General features: G+C 39.1%; 1 protein-coding gene across 3 annotated transcripts in view; it reads right to left on the reverse strand.

Annotated features, from left to right (window-relative positions):
* The window catches only part of DSCAM (DS cell adhesion molecule), a 613,017-nt gene that overhangs the window by 513,022 nt on the left and 85,495 nt on the right, over window positions 1–14,500 (reverse strand). For all 3 annotated transcript variants that reach the window (XM_034753123.1, XM_034753134.1, XM_034753142.1), the window contains exons 2-3: window positions 7,448–7,765; window positions 1,106–1,252 (exon numbers count right to left, since the gene is read on the reverse strand). In XM_034753123.1, coding sequence (XP_034609014.1) covers window positions 1,106–1,252; window positions 7,448–7,765 — 465 coding nt within the window. The remainder of the gene's footprint in view (window positions 1–1,105; window positions 1,253–7,447; window positions 7,766–14,500) is intronic.

Here is a 14,500-nt window from a genome sequence, read left to right on the forward strand (position 1 = left end):
CAATACTCAACAGCTGTACTTTCACATCCTGTGCATGTACATCATTTACTTGAGCATATAATAGCAGATGTATTCTGTATTTATCCGCATAATACACATTTCAGCTGTAGTACAACAACATGCTCTTTCCATATGATACAGTCTATATACACATATGTTGTTCTATGGATTTTTTACATACTATTATCTAGAAAATGTTGGATTGCTACGGTGAAATCCTGGCTCCCCTGAAGTCAACGGTAGAACTCGCACCACTGACTTCAATGGAGCCAGGATTTCACTCCTAGACCCGTTTGTGAGGTTAAATCAGTTCAATGGGATTCTTCTTTTTTTTTTAAAATGGGATCTTTGCTGCATCTATACATACTTTCAGTACATATTGTAGATGTTTTGCGGAGTCCTAACTAGAAAATTCAATTATTTTCATGAAAGTTTGCAGTTTTCCAACAGCAAAGTAAATTTTCTGTATACACAGCAGTGCAGATAGTTCTTTTTATAAACATATAGTTTAACTTCAATATATGCATAAATATATTTGGTTTACATCAAAAATGTTATTATGTTATGTCTGTGGATAGTATATATAAGCTTTCACACTGTGAAAGCTTCCAAATGTTGTTTATAGGCATACCTGATACAAAAATATTATTGAAATATGGGAGTCAATCATTCATTTAAAAGAACCAAAATAAATGTAATTCAAAATTTCTTTTACTCCATAACTAACTTCATCACTAGAAAACAATCACAACCCAACAAACAGTTTGACACTCAAAACAAAAAATTCTATGGCAAACAGAATTTCCTTTAAAAAAACCCATCAAGTCAACACTACGCCACAATGCCAAGAAATTCTGATTTTGTGTCTAGTGTAAAACAAAATACATGTTAATTTCCCTGGGAGCAAGCTAAAAAAAGCCAGAGCTGTCTCAAAGCTTCAAGTCACACCTAATCACAAGGATGCATCAGAGCTAAATGTGCTATACATTAATTACAGTGGAAAGATGAAATATCATTCAGCTATAATCAACACAAAGGAACCATTGAGCATTATGGAAAACACAGAAACCATATCCAATAGGGAAAGAAAGCCATTAAAGCCTACCTGAGACAAGTGAGACTGTGTCTTTCTCCCAAGAGACAACAGTGATGTATGCCTCCACAGAGGAGGGGATAATGCACTTGAAGACCGCTACATTGCCTCTCATGGCTTTCTGGTCCTCCACACGGACTGTGTAGGGTTCCCGTAAAACTAAAATGGAAGAATAGTGAGTTTTTGTTAATGAGTGAGATGGTAAAGCCAAGGTAGAATTAAATAGAAAGAAGTCCTGTCTGGAAAGACAGGTGGGTATCATTTCCCCAAGGACTGAATGTAAACAACACATTTCCTCGGCCTTTATAAAGGGAAATCAGAAGATGAGCTCATGCCCATCACTCCTTTCACATGCCTTACAGCAGGCTTAGTCAAAGCCACAAACCCAAAATGGTGGGATTGTGCCCTGCTCCAGTTCTTCCATTGATCTTGCACAATTCACCCAGGATAAAGACAAATTAGGCAGGCAAGTAAAATATTAGACTTTCTTCATACTAATGGCAAGGGTAAGAAAGTACATTTTGTGGCTTGGCTGGTAAATCTGTGATAATTTTACACTGCTGATCTGAAGGGTCTCCCTGAAAGAACTCCAAGATCCTCTTGCTTATTCCAATAGTATATTATACCTCATCACATTTCAGTGTTCATCCTCTAGTTAATTCTAGGTGCAAGGGGGGAAATCATTTCCCAACAGAAACAGTCTCCACATGGAAAAAAATTATGCTCTGTCTCATGCCAGCTTGTTTAGGTTCTTATACCATACTTCCTTCAGAAGCTCAGCGTTCTACTTTACCAGAGGGAGCACAGGTTCCCCCAATACTGGTGGAAGATTCCCATATGGTGGTTCCGTTGAATTAAGCTACCAACCTTCTCTTGGTGCGAGGATAAGTGGGACAACCAGAAGGAAGGGAGAAAGGAATTTAGGATGGAGGAGAGCGAGAAGAGTTGAAGGTGCTAACTGTGGAATCAACAGAGGTGAGTGAGAGGGAAGGAAAGAGGGTGCTCAGATTTCCAGAGAAGTGAAGCATGTTAATAGACTGAAGGTCTCAAAGGCTGAGCAGAAAAGTGAGGGTGGAGGTGGAGTGGGCAACACTGAAAGAAATAAGGTAGTGATCAGAAAAAGGAAACTCTGATAGTGAGGTACATTAGTGGGAACAGTACTAGTGACCCTGCTGGCAGCTTGGAGAATTGATCCAGAGATGAAGGTCAAAGGAAGATGATAGGGAGTGGAAGATGCAACAGCATCTACCAGGTCAATACGACAGCTGAGCATTTTTGGGGTAGGGAGTGGAAGATAAATGGGAGAAGAGGAAATCCAGGCACTGTAATCGATAAAAAATAGAGATGAGAAGCCTGTGGACAGTAACTAACAGGACAGGGAGATTAATGCCTGATGGAGTACAGTTCAGAAGTGGAAAAGGTGGGAAGTGGCATGAGTGAGACCGGAGGAGCTCAATACCACCATTGCTTCATATCTGGGCTGTGTGAGAAGAGACCACTACAAGAATGCAGCTACAAAAGAGGAACAGGAGTACTTGTGGCACCTTAGAGACTAACAAATTTATTAGAGCATAAGCTTTCGTGGACTACAGCCCACTTCTTCGGATGCATATAGAATGGAACATATATTGAGGAGATATATATACACACATACAGAGAGCATAAACAGGTGGGAGTTGTCTTACCAATTCTGAGAGGCCAATTAATTAAGAGAAAAAAAACTTTTGAAGTGATAATCAAGCTAGCCCAGTACAGACAGTTTGATAAGAAGTGTCAGCATACTTACAAGGGGAGATAGATTCAATGTTTGTAATGGCTCAGCCATTCCCAGTCCTTATTCAAACCGGAGTTGATTGTGTCTAGTTTGCATATGTATGTATATGTATGTATGTGTGTATATATATCTCCTCAGTATATGTTCCATTCTATATGCATCCGAAGACGTGGGCTGTAGTCCACGAAAGCTTATGCTCTAATAAATTTGTTAGTCTCTAAGGTGCCACAAGTACTCCTGTTCTTCTTTTTGTGGATACAGACTAACACGGCTGCTACTCTGAAACCTGCTACAAAAGAGGTGTTGGAAAAGGGGGTGGCCAGTTTCAGTGAATACAAAGAGATGAAAGGAGCAAGAGGCAAAGCGGCCATGCAGGTCTAGTAGTCATCATACTAATGAGAGTAATTTCAGTGCCGTAAGGTAATCATGTCAGTCGAGCTATGGTACCATTGTATAGAAACTTCCTCTACTCCCACTGCAAAACAAAACAAAAAACTAAACAAAAAAATTCACTGAGAGCAAAATTTAAGTACAAGCATATTCACTCTAAGTGGGTGTGGCTGTATTTGCTTCCCAGTATTTAGATATATATTTCTGGAATAAAGAAGCCATGGACTTATAAAATGGTGACCTCTTTACAATTGCTCCTCATTAAAAACAAACAAACAAAAAAAGTGTGTATGGCCAGATTCAAATTGTAAGTTAAGCATGTACAAATAGTGAAGGGTTTCAAGTAACAGTGCAACCACTAGCTCATGAAGAGGAAAGTGTTTTTTTATTCATTTTTTTTTTTTTTTCAGTTTTACAATCTGGATAGACAATTATATACTTTAAAGGTCAACAGGTCTAAAAATAAAATGAATCAATTAAGTAGTAAGAGAAGACGGCATCATTAGTCTAAAAATACTGTATATTACTGATTATAAATAATGAGGCAAAGTTACTAACTCTGAGCACAGACTTGCTGGATTGTCAGAAGCATATGTTCTCTTACAGCAGCTTCCTTGGAACACCTCTTCACATGTGAAAGAAGCCAGCTACCATCTTCTTTCCATACTCCAGTGAAGGGCTCACAAAGCACAAGGATCTCCTTCTTTATGTGGCTAACTGTCCCCTACCACTAATGCTCCAGGGATAGCTCACAGAGCATGGGCTATTTTGAGAAGGTATCATGACACAATATTATGAACAGGGATAGTGCAAGGTGGTTCACATTTTTTCTGAACTACTTGTACAGTTACAAAAACCTGTCATGTCATTAAAAAAGCCACTTCCAGGGCAATTTTTCCAAGAAGCAAATGTACACAAACACCTGTAAATCAGTGAAACTTGACAGAGGCAGAACTAATCTCATTTCCTCAATCCTTTGCTGGGGAGATTTACAGTATCTGGACCTTGACATTTTGGCATATGGGAAGGGAGAGGGCACACGTTCATCAGATTTCCAAACCAAACTATTAATCTTTGGAATTTGCAATATCTAAGGAGGTTGAGGTAGATCACAAGTAATTATTCAGTTCCAAACAGCATGAGACAGTTCTTGTTTGTGTACATGCACTAACTTCTTTGTTTAATGCATTCACAATGTTGCTAAGCCTCATGATTTTATCATGAGCCTTGTGATTTTTGCTGTTTTTCTGAAAGCCCCAGATCCCAGAGTCATTTGATTGCATGAGACTCATCTTTCATGGGAAAAAAAAAGTCTCTAGCTTTCACAGTTGCTTGGGGGAAAAAACCAACTTGAAAGCAAGATGGACCTACCTCCATTTCCCCCCTGCTAAGGATCTGGCCCAGAGCATTTATCTACATTACATGCAAAGCCAAACAAATTTCAGCTCAACCATCCCTTTGAGCACCTCCACCATCCACAAAAATCCACAGGGTAGCTGCTGGACAGGCTAAGTTTTCTTCCAGGGATTTCCTAGGATGGATGCCAGGGACTCATTGCCTCTCCTGACCAAACAGGAACTAGCTTTGTGTTAGGCTATTCCATTAGTCACATGTCTAGCTCTAAGAAATCCTCTGATTGGCTGGGAAGGAGGGCACTGCACCCACTTTATGAGGCACTAGGGGGGAGCAAAAGGCCATTCCAGCTTTCATCCTGCTTGCAGCAGGGTTTCTCTCTACCTGCGGTGGGGTAAGGCTTAGGCCCAGTCGTTGGTCCTTTCCTCAGGATACTGCATTTAATTACCAAATAGAGAGAGGTTTTATGTTGACTTATCGCAGCGTTCTCTTTTCTGCTGTGGCCAAGCCAGAATCATGTTCAGGCTTCCATATGATCCAGCATTTTGTGTCAGAACTTCTGGGGGACTGTGTAGTCTTTGCCAGAAGTTACATTTTGTCATCTCTTTGCTCTCTTCGTAACATAATACGCAGAGGCTGCATTGGTAGCTGGGTTCCAAATAACCGTGTTTACTAACTATATACAAATATACAAGGCCTTGCTATCTGTACACACTGCTACTCTGGCAGGGTTCTGATGGCTCCTGCAATAAAAAATAGGGAGGCCCACTAGAGGGCTCCAAAACTATTTATGGGGATATCACCCAATTCCTATACATTGCAAATACATTATCCAGTTTCTGTAGGGATCGCAGGGAGGGGTATATATCTCCCAGAATTGTGGGATTGGGCATATCCCTGAGACTGAACAATGGAGATAGCCTGGTATCTGGCTCAATGGCAGCTCTAATGCTCTTGATATTTGTTGGTGAGGAGGAGGGGGGATTTGTGATCCAAGCCCTGTATGCAGGCCCAGATGGGCTTGGCTGTTTATCTGGATGGATAACTGTAGTGGGGAGAAAGGGTGGAATATGGCTGGGCAGAAGCTGAAGGCACACTTTGCAAAGGCTATAGTTATTCCCTTCTTTCCTTTGCTTATGCTATTGATGTTTGTTTATTAGCAAAATTGCTGTCTTTTGTGCCATAGACTATCCTTAGATTCTAAGGTGGTGTCTTGGTGATCCCATGAGCCACAGAGGGAACAGGAAAATGGCTTTCACATTCAAGTACCTATTTGCATAATTACTTCTTATATACATCTATATACCGGTACATGTTTGGGAGTACAATGGAGGTATGCACACATTTTCAGCTGCTTCATAGGTCCCTGCAGCTGCATGGACCTCATTGCTTGATCAGAGCCTTAGTTAGCAAGGTTTCAAGATACAGTCTTCTTTAGGCAGTCACATTAGTGTATCCACAAAAGAATAAGCAATGAATATTTGAGTCTTTAAACATCATTAGCATGCAAAATTTTATGAGGAAACCACCCAACACTATAGCGTTTCTGCTTAAAAGAAGCTCAAGGAAAGAACTGCAAGGAAGTAAAGACTGAGATGCATTGGCAAATCCACAGAAAAGCTAATATGACATCTTCTCTCCCTAAAAAGATCAAATCTCTTGTCTACAGATTCAATAAATTAAAAAAAAAGTATATTTTACACAGAAAATGAATGTATTTTTGTAGACTGTATGTTTTGGATAGTGCATTTCATGAATTTCTTGGAGATGTCAGTTTTTCTTTGTATCTTCTAAATTATCACTTTGCATGTCTTTGAAGTCATATTTAGCATTAGTAAGACTAAAAGTCTGGAAATAGAAACTATTAACTGGCATAATGCACTTCACGGTCTGGCTTTTCCTTGTTTGCAAACAGAGAATCATAAGAAGAGCTATACCCCCAAAGCGCCATATTTGTGCATGGTTTGCAATTTCTTTAATATAGCTACTGGATTGCAGATCCTCTAGGGGACAGATCCTCAGATGGTATAAATTATGCTGATTTAAGCTGGTGTAAACTGAAGTTACTGGTGCTTTTTGACAATTTCTATCCACTGAGGATCTGTCCCTAGAATTTTTTTTAATTAAAATTTTGATTAATTAAAATGTCTAGATACCAGGTTTCAGAATTCTGTGCACTAGTAGAATAGCGGTAATAGACTTGAGTCTAATTACATTTAAAATCAATTCTCCCTTTATAGAGGCCACCCCTTTCTATTCAGACAACTCAGAAAATAGTTGACAAACTGCTATGCCCACAATACAAAAAATCCTTTGCATAAAGTTAAGTTAAACAGAAAGCTATTCCTATATATTTACAATACCATTTTATTATTATATATCAATACACATGTTCATCTCTGTTGAGTCACAAAACCAGATCATAACTAAAGACAGGCAAAATAAGAGGAAGATTTCGTTATGCAAAAATTTGATCTGTCAGCCATTTTCCAGCCCCCCCCCCCCCCAAAAAAAAACAGTGCAGGGCGAGTCCCCATTTCCCCCATCCCCAACGCTTTGAAGAGTAAATAGATTCTGATGAATGGCTCATCTCTAACTGTTCAGCTGGGAATCTTGGCATCTTTCAGAAACTCATTTTATTGATGGACTTTTAACTTCTCTTTCATAAAAATAGGCTAAGCCAATATTGTTTCCGTTGATTTTATTAAGAACTCTAGAGCTTGCTCTTCTAGACCCACAGTCTTTGCTCCAGTTCACAATGACTACCACTTTTAGCCAGAAACACATGGTCTCCCCCTTACCCAACTTGAAGTTATAACGTAAAGAACCATACTTACCGGCCTTAATGTGAACATCCTGACTTCTGATTTTCCCTGAAGGATTTTCAGCTGTGCAATAGTAAGTGTTATCATGGATTAGGTTATTAAAGCTTGAAGGAGGGAAGGGGAAAATTTGGAGAGTGCCATTGGGGTGGACGTGGCGGATCCCTGGGACATCATAGATCTCCTCGCCCGTTGCTAGGTACCATCTGAGTGTCACAGGAGGGATCCCTGCTGCAGGACAGGGCACCAGTGTCCCCGTGGTGCTAGCAAACACTACCTCTTGCAAAGATGCATTGACAAAATACAGGCTGGCATGTAGATCTTCACTGAAAACTGCAAGATAAAAACAGACAAATATGTATTTAACAGCTAAGAAAATATTACTGCACATATCACAATTTTACACCTACAACTTAGTAGTAGGATAGTGATGCTCAGGACTTTTCTGCTCCTTAAGTAATTTCTTTTTGTAAAACACATACATCACAATCAATTTTGAACTGTTATGACAGTTGATGGAGGTAACTAGAGCAACTGGATCCTAATATAGGATAGGATAATTTGTTTCTGTGTTTGTCAGAATAAAACAACCAAAATGCTATGGATCTCAAAACACAAAGCAAAAGAGTTACTCCCCAGCAAGATTACCATTAGTCTGGAAAGAAGCAAATTAGATCACCTTTCCCATTGTTGATCCAGTATTCTTGCTAAGACCAGTCAAATACTAGCAGTAATTTACTTCAGTGAAACTTTCAGTAACTACAATTTGCTGTCTGGCAAAGGCTGTTAGCATTTATAAACAGAATTTGCTTTTATGTATTTTTCATCTCTGAGGTATATCAAACAATGTAATGAGAAGAACCGAGCAACTAATGAAAACAAAAATCACAGTTTCTTAAAAAATAACAAGAAATGTGTAGAAAAAAATTATTTGACCAGCGCTAGTAAAAAGAGTTGAATATGTTTAGGAGAGAGACTGTTTAAGGCTAACATGTCAACTATAGTTTGCTCAGCAATAGCTCCCCACTGGCCTTGGACAATAGATCTTGTTATACTGAGAGGGTAAATATTGGCCAGAACAGGAAGTTATCCCCCTATTCTTTTAAGAAGGAAAGCCTGGAGATCATTTACCTTTTACCCAGAAAGCCAGAAATAAGCAGAAGGAACCTCACTCTGTTTCATCCAAAGTATAAGACCTCTAATACAACAGCATCTCCCTACTGTTCTGTGTTTGAGAACATGGCAGTGGAAAGCTTTACTTCTACATTTCTAGAAACTGGGATTTTTTTTTAACTGTACAACCATACCAGTGCATTATATATTTTTGCATTTAATATACATATAGTAGTTACGCTAAAAACTAGCCAGTTCTACCTTAGACAAATAGGTAAGGTTGCATTGTTATCTGCATTTGCACATCACTACAGCTTGAATTCTATAAACATTAAAGTAAAGTTATCCAGGGTAACTGCCAAGTTTTAAAAAGGTATCTATTGTGTATCAGGCCAGATTAAACATCTGCCAGAGAGTTCAATACTAACCTTTATCTGCAAAATGTATTATCTTGTGTTGGGTATAAAGAACCCCTAGCAACCACAAAGCTAATCTTTACAGGGTGCTATCTACTTCTGCTGCTCAATCTTATGGTGGTTGGCTGTGTAAGAGGGCGGGTTTCCTTACTTCTCCTGCCCACTAAGGGGGTGGGTGATAATGAAGGAATAAGTTGTTTCCTGATACCTCTTTGAAGACCATAATGGGTTGGAACAAGTGACCCTTCATGGTGACCCCCACAAAGAAAGATGAGGATTGGTCTGGTACCCCCAGAAGACCTCAATGGGAGAGATCCTCTAGACCCCTTAGGTATCAGGAAAAGCAGATTGTCCACCTAAAAGACAGCAAAGCTAAGTGGAGAGGGATTTCTGGGGAAATCTCAGGAGACAGGTTGAAAGGATCTTGTAGGTTTAGGAATCTGAATCTTCAAGCAGACTGACAGGGGATGGCTTACAGCCAGCCCAGGCAAACAGATATTACAGGTGCTGGTTCAGAGTAACACACATGAAACAGATCCTTCAAGGTTGGTTCAGCCATAGTCAAAACTTGATTTATTTTTTTGTAGTAAAGCAAACAGATATGAACTGAATACATACAGGAAGAAAATGGTGCCATTTCTATATAGTCAGATTTCTAATTATAGCCACATTTTAAAGTAGGGAATAAAACTGATTGTAACAGGATAGAGAATGAAAAAAAAAGTGGAAGTCACCATTGTTCATTTAACTATAAGAGCTATTCTCTATAATTAGAACTGAAATATTGTTTAACATATTTTAATATTCATCTCCAAAGAAGAGACACAGTAATACATATACTGTACAATCGCTAGCTCTTAATATGCATCTCAACAGACGGTCAGGTATAACCAGTAGGCTTTCTGATTTAGGATGAAGAGGTATATACAAATGGTCAGTGTCATAAAATAGAGAAGATTATCAGACATTAAGTTTGGTGCCTTACATAGAGCCTAACTTTTCCATGCACAATTTAAATCAAAATGCTATGCAAGTGAACTGGATGCATACTAGATGCTATAATATACCTTTAAGAAAATATCACATATTCCAGTTGCATGGTATCCCCTATAGCAACTTTCAATACTCCTGACTAACTTTTCATCCATCTGCCTACAGAATAATGCTTCACTTTAAAGTAGCATCTAGTACATATTCATCTTAATGGAAGCCACATGCACATATCAAAAAGAATCCCTGGAAAGTAATTGTAATGATATAATATACACACACAAATAGAAGATCCAAATGTATTTTGTTGCTGAGCACAAGGGATAAGCTGTTTGGATACATACTGCAGAAAAAAAAATCCAGAATGGGATAATGTGCAGTATCTTTCATTAAAAAGCTCTCTCTACTATGCTTCATAGAAAAAAATAATTTGCTGAACAACAGAACAGATGAGGTACCAAAAATTAACTGAAACTAAGACAAGGGGGGAAATATAATTATATGTTGTTGTACCTTAACATTTGTTAAATATTAAAATAGAAAATATGGGGGCTTAGTCAGGAGAGCAACAGTGAGACCATACCTGATGGCACTGGACAGAGGAGAAGGGGGTAACTGATGAAAGCAGTCAGGTTAAGGGTGAAAACAAAGACATGAAAGCTTGAAATAGGAAAGCGTATGAATACAAGCAAAGGATAAGAAGATAAGACAGATGTTGGAATGAACCCATAAACTTTTCAGAAAACAAACTTCTTTATTTATTTTAAAAACTGGATCTAAAGCTGATTTGAAGAAATTAATCCACATTTCCCAGCATAGAGCCCAACATGCTATAGATACAAGTAAAGGCCCTGCTCCTGCAAATTGTTCTGTGTGGGCAGACCCCAGCACTGACAAAAACATCCACTGAAGAGTTTCAGGAGGTCTGCCTATGTGGAGCAAGTTGCAGGGCCCTGGAGGTGATATGAATCCAGACTGGACTTTAACTTTCTCCCCTAAACCAAAACCTGTTTACAGGTTAGACTGGGTCTAATAGCCACACATTTTGATAAGTATAGTCCAGTAATTATCCTATCTCCCAGCCTGAAAGCCACTCGCTTCCCACAGCTCTCTAATGAATCATGAGTCCCATGTCCTTACATGTACTCTGTATTTGAAGGTCTTCTGACAAGGCCAGCCAGTCTAATAATTGTTCTGCTTGATCCATATTGCTGGTGTCTACGGGTGTCTCTTGCTCCAGAGCTCACACCATACTAGGTGGGACACAATAGGGGCTGCTATAACTGCTGATTATACAGTGGAACCAAAGGCAAAAGGAAGGTGAGGTCATTCAGTGTCTGCAGGGGGAGTCATAGTGACTGTGAGAGAGCGCTAGACATAGGAATTACCATAGCGATTCAGGCCAGTGGAGAGGTCCATCTAGCTGTAGTATAACATCCTGTCTCCAACAGTGATCAGTATGTGTTGGGGAAGATGAAAGAAACCCTGCAGGGAGCAGTTCTGGGATAATCTGCCCCAGGTAAAGTTTCCCCCTAACCCTTGTTAATTATTGGTTTATGTTCTGAATCATGGGGATATAGATCCATCCCCTCCACAACTGTTCATTACTTTTTTTTATTCTTGCTATGACCACTCAAATATTCATGTTATCCATATATTGTCCAACCCCTTTTTGAATCCTATTATTGTCCAACTCCATGAAACTCATTGCCACATAATTTAATTGAGGCTAACTGAGTTGTATATTTCCTTTTATCAGTTTTAAATATGCTGTCTTTCATGTTCCACTGAATACACTAAAATTTCTTTGTTTTTATGTTCTTGTCTATTTGCTCTTCAAATTCCATTCTAACTCTCATAGTTTCTTCTACAATAGATGAATTGTAGACCTAATTTCCTTCTACTGTAAAATAATGAAGAGGCAAGTGAGTGGTCTAGAGCCTATATAAAAATACTGCAGGGAGGGAGGAACAGATGCCTAGAGCCGTGAGCCCACAGCATGTTTCTAAGGATGGAGAAAGTTCTGAGGGTCATTGTAAAATCATGAAAAAGAAAGGAGAGTAAACAAGAAATTGAAGAGGGAGCCTGAAAAGATTTGGACAAGTATTCAACCTTCTACACATTATTTTAACTGCATTTCATGAGATTTGACCATTGCAGGTTTGTGTAGAGAGTAACACTCCTTTGTCAGTTTGGGTAAGGAGTCATACAACACATTCTTCAACTAATTTAGCGTTGGAACGTAAAAGGAAATTACAACAATCAAAATATCAGAAATAGATAAGCAACAGTTCTAGTAATAGTTGAATTTCAATATTTATAAATGACAGACTATGCATACACAAATATTTAAATAGTACAATTTCTGTGTGCATCAAATTTGTAAAGCTATTGAAATCTAATACTAGTTCTATTGAAAAAATATTTCATTACTCAGTTAGTGATTATTTATCAGCATATAATTTATGTTGCCTTCATTTTATACATTAAGGGCCAAATCCTATCCTTACGATTGATTATGTAAGGAAGAATTCAGACCTAAATTAATAAAACTTCTTAAAACACAAAAATATTTTCCCATTTTCCCTTTGATGAATCCAATCTGGCATTAAATATTTATTTAGACATCATAAGACATATGAATCAAGGACAAGTTCAGAGGTAAAGATGGCCCCATGTATCATATTTTATCATAAAATAAAGTCAGTGTAGAGTAGATAAGTGATGTAATTAAACCCTTTGGGCTGTTCTGCACTGCAGCAGATGTGTGGCAGCAGAATTTGAAGCAATGGTGCAGTAGAACATCAGGTGCATGGAGTAACACTGGACATATATGGTAGAGCTGGTCAAAAGGTAGAATTTCCATTTCGTGGGAAAATCCAAAATTCTGAAAACATTTCAATTCTTTCAGAACAAAAAGCTGTTTAGAAATAATTGAAAAGTTTGTTTAGAAAATTTCTAAAGAAAATTGACTTCCTGAGAGCCCATGGTCTGAGGCTTCTGGCTCAGGCTTGACTCCCAGGACTTCTTGGCTCTCGGCTCCCCATCAGTTCAGTAGGGCTGACAGGGAGGTGGAAGCACAGGAGCCGTTGGAGCCACAGCTAAGCCAGGACCCTCAGAGCTTGGAAGCCAGGGGAGGGGCCAGGAGCTAGCCTCCCTGGCCAGGAGCACAAGGGCTGGGCAGGATGGTCCCGCAGGCCAGATGTGGCCTATGGGATGTAGTTTGCCCACCTCTGGTGTAGTGCATCACTAATTAAGTAGGCAGCCCCCACTCCGTACTAAATTTAGTTTCCAAATAGATTGATGGGGTCTAATCCTATATATCGAGTGCAACGTTGTTAAAGGTGGTGGGCATAACAGCTGCCCTCCATTCAGGCTAAAAGGGGAACAATTATATGCCCTTTTGTTTAGCGACAAGTGAAGCAATAGGAGCCACCAGCCAAAATTAAGGTCACAGTGCATGTAAGGTCACTCAGAAATCTAAACTATGTGCATGGAGGAATTTCACTACAGGTGAACGCAAATGCAGGGGACTGATTGATTTGCGAAAAGAAGCCTCAGACACAGCCGGACAAGCACTTGTAGTGTGACCTTGAGAAAAAGCTAAGAGCGAGTGCTTTGGGTTAAAGTGCTGACTGAGAGAGGCTTGCAGTTGTGAGTTAAGAAGTCATCTGCTATTTTTGCTTTGTTCTGGGAAACAGGACTGGGTGTATATTCTTTGTAAATAAACAAGATTGCAGCAAAGAAATACCTGACTCCAGCATCAATTTGTCTTCCTGTTGGAAACAACCTGCAGGACCCTGAATTTTGGCTAAGTGCTTGGGCCAAGAAGAGTACAAATATATAGGGATTATATTGAAATAATCTATACCTATTCCAATTCCGCACCCCAGCACCTGCACAAAAATCCCTTCATTTTTAATATTTAAGATGCACAAAACTTAAATTATTAAAATTTAAGCTGGACAAAAGAAATAGTTTAATCATAGAGAAGACTCAGAAGAAATACTCACTTTCCTTAAAAACTGGCAAAGAAAAGAGAACGTTACTGGCATTAAAAGAAGTGGCACCCAGAGCAATAGCTAGAAATTGGGTGGCCATGAGAGTTTACAACAGAGCTAGACCTGGGCAAACAACTGATTTTTGGTTCATTGGCAGTTAAAGTCAGTTTGGTTTCCTAATATTAAAAAATTTCAGCAAATCAAAAAAGTTGACAAAAATTTCATTTTAGATTAACAAAACGTTAAGTCTCTGGGCATTTTTAAAATAAAAGCAAGGGAAATGAAGGAAGGGAGAGATTCACAAATTGTGTGGGGAGTGGGATCTCCCATACAGCCTTCAGCCCAATGGCTAGAGCGATCACCTGGGATATGGGAGACCTACATTCAATCTCCCCTCCTTCCTGCCTGATGTGGAGCAGGAATTTAAACTTTGGATCTCCCATATTGCAGGAGTGTGTCCTAACCACTGAGCTAGGGGGTACATCACTCTCAGTGTCTCTGATTGAAGCTGTTGTACTTTGTAACAATATTTGAATAGTCATCGGGCC

This window comes from Trachemys scripta, chromosome 1 (genome assembly GCF_013100865.1).
Source record: "Trachemys scripta elegans isolate TJP31775 chromosome 1, CAS_Tse_1.0, whole genome shotgun sequence".
NCBI lineage: Eukaryota > Metazoa > Chordata > Testudines > Emydidae > Trachemys > Trachemys scripta.